Raw genomic sequence first — 9,392 nt, 5'->3', positions numbered from 1 at the left:
ACTGCAAGCTCCGCCTCCCAGGTTCACGCCATTCTCCCGCCTCAGCCTCCGAGTAGCTGGGACTACAGGCGCCCGCCACCACGCCCGGCTAGTTTTTTGTATTTTTAGTAGAGACGGGGTTTCACCATGTTAGCCAGGATGGTCTCGATCTCCTGACCTCGTGATCCACCCGCCTCGGCCTCCCAAAGTGCTGGGATTACAGGCTTGAGCCACCGCGCCCGGCCAGAGCCACACTTTCTTACAGACTTAAGAGTTTTTTGTTTTGTTTTGTTTTGTTTTAAAGATGGAGTCTCGCTCTGTAGCCCAGGCTGGAGTGCAGTGGTGCGATCTCGGCTCACTGCAAGGTCTGCCTTCTGGGTTCACACCGTTCTCCTGCCTCAGCCTCCTGAGTAGCTGGGACTACAGACACCTGCCACCATGCCCAGCTAATTTTTTGTATTTTTAGTAGAGACGGGGTTTTGCTGTGTTAGCCAGGATGGTCTCGATCTCCTGACCTTGTGATCTGCCCACTTCAGCCTCCCAAAGTGCTGGAATTACAGGCATGAGCCACCGTGCCCCAGCCAGACTAAGAGTTTTTAAGGATTCAGGGTGGGAGAATTTATTAGAGGCTTGGACTGCTTCTGTGTCTCTTTGTTGTGCTTATCTGAGAGGGAGAGTTGTGTGTCTGTTCCCCTACATCTTTCTGCAGCTGCAGGCATATCCCCCAAGTCTGCTTTTAGCTTCCCTATCTTAGTGCACCTGAAGGGAAAGGAATGTGCTTATTAAGACCCACTGTTTTACTGGAGTCCATTGTATGAGGGTGAAGTTTGGCAGTTGCCCAAGAGACTTTCCCCCCGCCTCCCTCTGTGCCTGAGCTGTCTTATCTGTGTTTTACTGTCTGCTCTTTCTGGCTGTTCACAGTTAGAAGAGAAGTGATTTCCTTGGAATGCATGAGGCTAGAAAGGGAGCTGGAACTTAAAGTGGTGGTGTTTGTCCGAGATGACGGTGCTCTTGTTTTGTCAATTAGCACTTCTCTGTTGGTGAACTCTCTGATGAAGTTGAGTGCCTGTTCTTTTCTTTTCTTTTGTTTTCTTTTCTTTTTTTTTTTTTTTATAAAGACAGAGTCTCACACTGTTGCCCAGGCTGTGCAGTGGTGCAATCCCTGACCAATGCAGCCCTGCTCTCCTGGGCTCAAGTCATCCTTCCACCTCCACCTCCCAAGTAGCTGGTACTACAGGGGTGCACTTTCACACCCAGCTAATTTTTAAAATTATTTTTAGTAGCCATGAGGTCTCAAGGTCTTACTACGTTGCCTAGGCTTGTCTCAAACTCCTGAGCTTAAATAATCCTCCTACTTCGGCCTTCCAAAGTCCTGGGATTACAGATGTGAGTCACTGGGCCCAACCTATTGTATGTTTACACTGGCAATCTTCTTTCATAAAATGCCTGTTCAAGTCTTTTGCAAGGCTGTGAACTGTTGGAAGCTCCTGGTGCACACTGATTAGTTGCTTTCTAAAATTGCTATGCACACTTGGCTGCCCTGAGCCACCACCAGTACTCCATAGAGTTTTTGGCACCCAGTCTTCTGGGCATACACAACCCTGAACCAGGGTGCACAGCATGGCAGGCAGAGCAGGGGCCCTTTGTGCAGTTAGCAACCTGTACAACCACACTTGACAACCCTGCCTGCCCCTACCTTGTACAGAGAGCCTCGGGTGGGTCAGGTGGGCCATGTTCAGAGGAGAACAGAAGGAAATGAGAGTTTGCAGTTATGCTGGAGGTAAGATGGCTTGGGGGACCTGCTCAGTTGCTACAAATACCTAAAGGACTCTTCTGGACCCAGGAATCAGCTTTGTTCTAGGAGGTCCTAGAAGCCAAAGCCAGACTGGCCAGTTTTAGCTCAACACAGGTTAGGCTGTGAACGTTCTATGAGGTCTGGGTTATTGCATAAAGCTCAACATACAGTATGCACTTCATATATACCTTTTGGATGACTACTTAACAAAGCTATCCTGTAACAAAATGGGCTGTGTTTGGCGTGGGTTGGGGGAGGTAGTGAGCTCCTAGGCACTGTGGGTGTGCAAAGTCAGGCAGGAGGACTGTTGTCCTTCTACAGTGGTAGAAGGGGAGTAATGCCTTTGTTGAGGACCACTCCATATGAGATCAAAGATTCTGTCAGCCCCTAGACTCTGTGAAGCTATGAATTATCCATGCTGGGTTTCAGTAAAGGCAGGCTGATTTCAGTATTAGCCGAAGCAAACCCTAATTAGGAAGGCAAATTGATTTCCAAAAAAAGAATTGGATAATATGTTCCCAGGACTGTTAGAAATGGCTTTTTAATTGTCTGTTCTTTTGCATTATTCATGCAAATGTATGTCTTTGTGAGCTAAGTCAGTCTGCCTCTTTCCCTCGCTTCCCTCTCTCCCTCTGCCAGGGTTAGCACCTTCTCTGTTCCAGCCCCTTCAGTTAGCCTTCCTCTGGGGAGAGTTGGGGGCTCATAAGGAAAAAGAGACAGATATGCTGGGGAGAGCCTCCAGCCATGGGGGCCAACGAAGAACCATGCAGAGCTAAGAGCTGGCTTTCTGCGCCCACCCCACCCCAGGTAGCCCGGTCACAGGGGAAAGGCATCTTCCTCTTCCGCAGGCTGAAGGACATCATGGACTGGAGGAAGGTGAGCCTGCCTCTTCCCCTTCCTCCCTGAACCCTTCTCTGACCTTGCCAGCAGGAGGGGCCCCTCCTTCCTGCTGTCAAAGCTCAGAGGGCTGGCAGAGAAACTCTGCCCACAGGTCTGCCCATTGGAGCAGGGTCTCCAGAGCCAGATTGTTCAGGTTCAAATCCTGACCTTGCCACTCAATCACTCAATAGCTGTGTGCCCTTGGGCAAGTTACTTCACCTGTCAGTGCCCCAGTAAATGTGGATGGTGATTGTACCTGCTGAGGATGCAGTGAGCTAATAAACACACACACACACACACACATTCTCACACATACCCACACACCCAGCACAGTGCCTGCCACTCAGCACTTGATGCACATTTTTTTTTTTTTTTTTTTTTTTTTGAGACGGAGTCTCGCTCTGTCGCCCAGGCTGGAGTGCAGTGGCCGGATCTCAGTTCACTGCAAGCTCTGCCTCCTAGGTTCACGCCATTCTCCTGCCTCAGCCTCCCGAGTAGCTGGGACTACAGGCGCCCGCCACCTCGCCCAGCTAGTTTTTTGTATTTTTTAGTAGAGATGGGGTTTCACCGTGTTAGCCAGGATGGTCTTGATCTCCTGATCTCGTGATCCGCCCGTCTCGGCCTCCCAAAGTGCTGGGATTACAGGCTTGAGCCACCGCGCCCGGCCTCGATGCACATTTTTTATCTGGGCCTCCTGCTCACGTGGCTGGGGAGAATTTGGCTGACTCTTCCTCAGGGCCTAGACTGAGCCTCGAGGGCAGCTCCCTCCCAACCCCAATCCCTTCTTGTCCCAAGACACGGTGCAGTAGAAATCCTGATTCAAATCCTGCCTCTCCCACTCAGCAGATGTGTGGTCTTGGGAAAATGACCGAAGCCCTCTGAACCCTCTGAACCTGAGTGGTGACGATGGTGCAGGGTGGGTGGGAGGAGCAGGATGGCTGAAATCCTATAGGACCGGCCGCTGCTGTACCAGGAGGTGAACAGCAGTGCTCAGTGTCTTGACTCCTCCCATGAAACTGTCAGGGCACTGCAGGGAAGAAGCTCAGCAGCCTGGAGGCCCAGCCTGCTGGAGCACTGTCAGTCCCTCTGGCAACCACGTGAGTGGCTGGGCCCAGGTCCCAGGAAGGCAAAACCTGGCTGCTTCTGTCGTGATACAGCTAAATGGGGAACAATGGGGGGTGGAGCAGGTCTACCCTGAGAGCCAGTGCTGCCTGCCATTGTTGGGGCTGTTGTGTCACCCCATCAAGTGTGTGACCCTTGTCTTTGAGTGAAGGGGACAATAGGTGGGAGAGGCGTTTGCAGCCTGTGAGGTGCTGTGCAGATGCATGAGAGCATTGCTGTCTTCCAGAGCTGGGCTGGCAGGTAGAGAAGAAGGAGCAATGTCCTCGGGGGCCCATGAGTGGTGTAAGCAGCACTGTCCAACAGAACTTTCTAGAGGGATGGAAATGGTGGATATCTGTGCTCTCCAATGCGGTGACCACTAGCTACATGCAGGATGTTGAGCGCTTACCATGTGGCTGGTGTGACTGAGGACTGGATTTTTAATTTCATATCCTTTTTAAAAATTGTGGGCTGGGCGTGGTGGCTCACACCTGTAATCCCAGCACTTTGGGAGGCTGAGGTGGGCGGATCACTTGAGGTCAGGAGTTCGAGACCAGCCTGGCCAACATGGTGAAACCCCATCTCCACTAAAAATGCAAAACTTAGCCATGGTGGCTCTCACCTGTAATCCCAGCTACTTCAGAGGCTGAGGCACAAGAGTTGCTTGAACCCGGGAGGTAGGGGTTGCAGTGAGCCGAGATCATGTCACTGCACTCCAGCCTGGACAACAGAGCAAGACTCATACTCAAAAAAAAAAAAAAAAATTGTGGTAAAATATGTAGCATGAAATTTACCATTGTAACCTCTTTTAAGTGTGTGGCTTTGTTACATTAAGTGCATTCACATTGTTGTGCCACCACCACCACCGTCCATCTCCAGAATGTTTCATCTTCCCAAACTGAAACTCTGAAACTGTTAAACACAAGCTCCCCATCCCCTTCTCTCCCCAGCCCCTAGCAGCCCCCATCTACCTTCTATCTCCATGAACTCGACTGCTCCAGGCACCTCATCTAAGTGACACCAGACAATATTTGTCCTTTTGTGTCTGGCTTATTTCACTTAGCCTTATGTCTTCGAGTTTCATCCATGCTGTAGCATGTAATTTCATTTACTTTTCATCAAGGTAAATGTAAATAGCCTCTTGTGGCCAGTGACTGCCCTACTGGGCAGCACAAGTCTAGAGGTTAAACACTTAGGCTCTGGGCCCAGACTGTGTGGGTTTACATCCCAGCAACACCACTAACTGGCTGTGTGAACTCGGACAAGTTACTCTCCCTCTCTGTGCTTCTAATCTGTGAAATGGAAATAACATTAGTACTTACCTGATAGTAAGTACTAATAGGGTTGATTTAAAGATCCAATGAGCTACCCCAAGTAGTATCTAACACAATGCGTAATACATAGGAAATGTTCCATAAATAAATGTTCAATTATTACTATTATTACAACTAGGACACAAGAAGCTCTGATGACCAGAAAGATGATATTCCTGTGGAGAACTATGTGGCTCAGCGTTACATTGAAAATCCCTACCTGATAGGAGGTGAGATGGCTGTCTCTGCTCCTGCTCTTCCATTGCATGGTCATCAGTCAGTCAGTCAACAAGCTTTGACCAGCAGCCTGCCAAGGGCCCAGCCTGACACCAGGCATGAAGGGTTGCGTGGAAAGAGATGGGTTCTGGAGTCTCCCACCTCCTAGCCATTGCCTGTACAGTTCCCTCTCCCCAGCATGTCCATTCCACTCCCTTCTTGGTTCAGGAAAATTCTCCTCCTTTAAAAACTAACTTATTCATTCATGCATTTATCCAACAAATATTATAAAGTACCGACTTGGTGCCAGCACTACCCTGAAAACTGGCTACCCCCCAACCCTGCTCTCCTGGAGCTTACACCCCTGATGAGCAGGCTGCAATAAACCAGAAAACAAACCACGGGACGGTCCCATGCAGTGCTGGGTGTTAGGAAGTCAGTCAAGCAGAGCAATGGGACAGAGAGTGACATGGGGGCCAGGAGGTGGACATGTGAGCTAAGACCTGAATGACAACTATGAGTCACTGTGGGTAGATTTGGAGGGAGGGGAATGCAGGGAGGAGGAATTGCAAAGGCAGAAGGCCCTGAGGTGGAACCCAGCCTCCTGCCCGCAACCTTGGTGGGTTTCCCCAGGCAGGCCAACATCTGCTTTTCTCACTGGGGCTCTGGGAACTACAGGCACATCAGGCATGCGGGACGTCATTGCAATAGTGTTAATGCCAGTTGCCTCCTCCCACATCCTCTGGCAATTACCTTCCCCAGGGGGAAGTCCCTAGGCCTCTTCTCCTCTCTCCCCCATAGTGACCCCATCCTGTCTGTGGCTTAAACACCACCCAAAGGCCAGTGACTCCCAGCTTTCTGTCCCCAGCCGAGACCTTGCCCCTGAACCCCAGATCCTGATGTCCAGCAGCCTGTGACATCCCTCTTGGGCATCTGCCAGCCACTCAAACCCAACACATCCCAAATTCTGCCCTCCCATCCCCCCACCACTCCTCAGCTTCTGTGTCGGGGACACAGCTAGAAGCCAGGAGCCATTCTGGGTGTGTCCCTCTTCCCCCGCCTCATCTGGTTCTCACCAAGCTCCTACAAGCTCTTGAATCTGCCTGGCCGCTCCTCTCACCTCCACCCTGGGCCCGGCCACCATCCTCTCCCTCCTGGACCACCACACCTGCTCCCTCACTGGCACCTGCTGCTGTTCTGCCCACTTCTCTCCACCTCAGCGTGGCAGCCAGAGGGAGGAGACACCCTTCCGTGGCTTCCCATGGTTTGTGAGACAAAACCCCAAAACTGCATGGGCCCTGACCTCTGCCAGCCTAGCCGACCTCATCTCCTTCCACTCTGCCCTTGGCCCGAGCTCTTTCCCCCTCCAGGCCTCTGTTCTCGCAGTTCCTCCTGCCCAAGGTCCTGCACCACTCTGGGCTAGGCAGGCACCTTCACTCCATGAAGGTCACCACTCCCCATGGGGGTCTTTGACCACTGAGTTTCAAGCCTCTCCCCCAAGTTGACCCCCATGCACCCCTCCCCCGCCTCCCGTTATTCTCTCTTTATACCTTGTGCAGTTTTTTTGAGACCATGTCTCGCTCTGTCGCCCAGGCTGGAGTGCATTGTCATGATCAGAGCTCAGGCAGCCTCCATCTCCTGGGCTCAAGCGATCCTCCTGCCTCAATCTCCAGAGCAGCCGAGACTACAGGTGTGCACCACCACGTGAGGCTAATTTTTTGTAGACACAGTCTCACTATGTTGCTCAGGTTGGTCTTGGATTCCTGGCCTCAAGCGATCCTCCTGCCTCCGCCTCCCAAAGTGTTGGGATCACAGGCATGAGGCACTGCACCTGGTCCCTTGTGTCGTTTCAGTGGGAGCTTCATGAAGGCGGGGTTTCCTGTCTGTCCACTGCTATTTTCCCAAAACCTAGCACAATGTCTGACGATCAATATTTGTGCACAAATTCTTTCTTTGCCTGACAGGCCGCAAGTTTGACCTGCGTGTCTATGTGCTGGTGATGTCGGTGAGTAACAAAGGTGGGGTCCCTCTTCCAGCAGGGGTTAAAGGGTGGCTGGACTAGGGAGATGGGGGGAAGAGGCCTGGGGGTACCTTGTATGAACTTGTCTGGTCTTCTCTGCCTGGGAGAGCCCCAAGGGACATCTAGGGATAGGGTGGGGGCAGGAAGACTTATCTGAGGTTTACCATCTTAGATGCCCAAAAATTTAGATTTGCCCTCTATCTGCCCTTCTTTATTCATTCGGTCATCCACAGCAGACATTTATAGAGCACCTACTAAGTACCAGGCCCTGGCACTTAGCAGGTTTTATCTCATTCAGGCCTCCTAACAACGCAGAGAGGCAGGTTCTATTATTATCCTCCCTTTACAATGAGGGAACAGATACAGAGGTTGTGTACCTTGCCCAAAGTCACACAGTTGGTGAGCAGCAGAGCTGGGATTCAAATCCAGGCAGCCTGGCCTCAGAGCCTACTCTCTTAACCAGGGAGCGGCTCTGTTCCCTCCACCCATTCATTCATTCCTTCATCCAGCCAACGTTCAGATCTTTTTGCTGGGCACAGGATATGGAGGTATCTGAGGCAGACCCCACCCCTGTCCTCCTGGACCTCACCTTCATTTTGTTTCCTTCTGTATCCCCCTCCCCCTGGGGTAAAGGAGGGGACAGAATCAAAGAAGGCTGGTGTAAAAGCAGGTGCCTGAAGGATGATTTGGGAAAGACAGAAGGGCACTCCGGGTGGAGGAAACGGTAGGTGCAAGAGCTAGGCGGTCTGAGAGTGCCTGAATATATTCCCTTTCCCTTCTCTCTCTCTGTTTCCACCTCTGCCTTAGTACATCCCGCTGCGGGCCTGGCTCTACCGGGATGGCTTTGCCCGATTCTCCAACACCCGCTTCACGCTGAACAGCATTGATGACCAGTGTATCCTGGGATCCTGCCGAACCACCCCCAACACACCTACCCCTTCCCACACTCTGGCCGGTCGCAAGTGAACTCCTTTGTCCCACAGATGTTTGCTGAGTGCCTGCTGTGGTCTGGGCACAGGAGACAATGTATGAGACAGGTCTGGTCCCTTCCCTCCGGGAGCTTCCAGTCTTGTGGGGGTGATTCCGTGGGAGAGGCCAACTCTGCTTAGCGCAGCTCACCACAAACTGCTCTGCCTAATGATAGTTTTGGTGCTATGCCTAACATTCACATTTACTTATATTCCTAGGGTCGGACAGTTTTAGACCTTTGGAGAACACTGTATATGCCTGTTTCTTCGGTGCCTAGTCATTGGCTCACTCATTCATTCAAGCACAATGCTATTTTCACCCATCCGATTGGCAAAGACCAAAAGTTTGATAACACGCTGTCCTGGCAAGGCTGGGAGAATACATATGTTGCTGGCGGGTTTGTAAATTGATTGGTATGACTCCTTTGAAGACAATCTGGCAAAGATCTGTTAAAAGACAAATGCACCTACCCTGTGACCCAGCAATTCCCCTTCTGGGATTTTATCGTCTTACAAGTACATCTGCAGTATGAGACAAGACAGGCTTCAAGGTTATTCACTGCAGAGCCTTGTCTGTGAGAGAAAAAAATAGGGAACAATGAAATGAATGGCTCCTTTATACAGTGGAATACTATGAAGCTGTTAAAAAGGAATGGGGAAAGTGCTTTATGTCCTGATATGAAACGATTTCCAAGATATATTGTTAATTGGGAAAAAACAAAGTATGTCTAGAACAGTGTGAAAGTATGTTCTCGTTCATGTTAAAAATTATATCTGGCCAGATGTGGTGGCTCACACCTGTAATTCCAGCACTTTGGAGGCTGAGGCAGAAGGATCACTTGAAGCCAGGAGTTCAAGACCAGCCTGGGCAACATAGTGGGATCCTGTCTCTACGGAAAAAATAGAAATAAAAATAAATTAGCCAGATGTGGTGTCACATGCCTGTACTCCCAGCTACTCAGGAGGCTGAGGTGGGAGGATCATTTGAGCCCAGGAGTTCGAGGCTGCAGTGAGCTGTGATTTTGCCCCTGTGTGCCAGTCAGGGTGACAGAGCATAGACCCTGTCTCAAAAAAAAATTCTCTCTCTCTCTATATATATATGTTTGCTTATCTGTACATAG

General features: G+C 50.8%; 1 protein-coding gene across 1 annotated transcript in view; it reads left to right on the top strand.

The window, feature by feature from the left end:
* The window catches only part of TTLL9 (tubulin tyrosine ligase like 9), a 74,265-nt gene that overhangs the window by 46,086 nt on the left and 18,787 nt on the right, over positions 1-9,392 (top strand). The window contains exons 6-9 of the mRNA XM_025399546.1: positions 2,582-2,650; positions 5,207-5,297; positions 7,248-7,288; positions 8,287-8,329. Coding sequence (XP_025255331.1) covers positions 2,582-2,650; positions 5,207-5,297; positions 7,248-7,288; positions 8,287-8,329 — 244 coding nt within the window. The remainder of the gene's footprint in view (positions 1-2,581; positions 2,651-5,206; positions 5,298-7,247; positions 7,289-8,286; positions 8,330-9,392) is intronic.

Source organism: Theropithecus gelada, chromosome 10 (assembly GCF_003255815.1).
Source record: "Theropithecus gelada isolate Dixy chromosome 10, Tgel_1.0, whole genome shotgun sequence".
NCBI classification, from domain to species: Eukaryota; Metazoa; Chordata; class Mammalia; order Primates; family Cercopithecidae; genus Theropithecus; species Theropithecus gelada.
The sequence above is the reverse complement of the archived record's forward strand: the minus strand, read 5'-3'. Positions and strand labels throughout refer to the sequence as shown.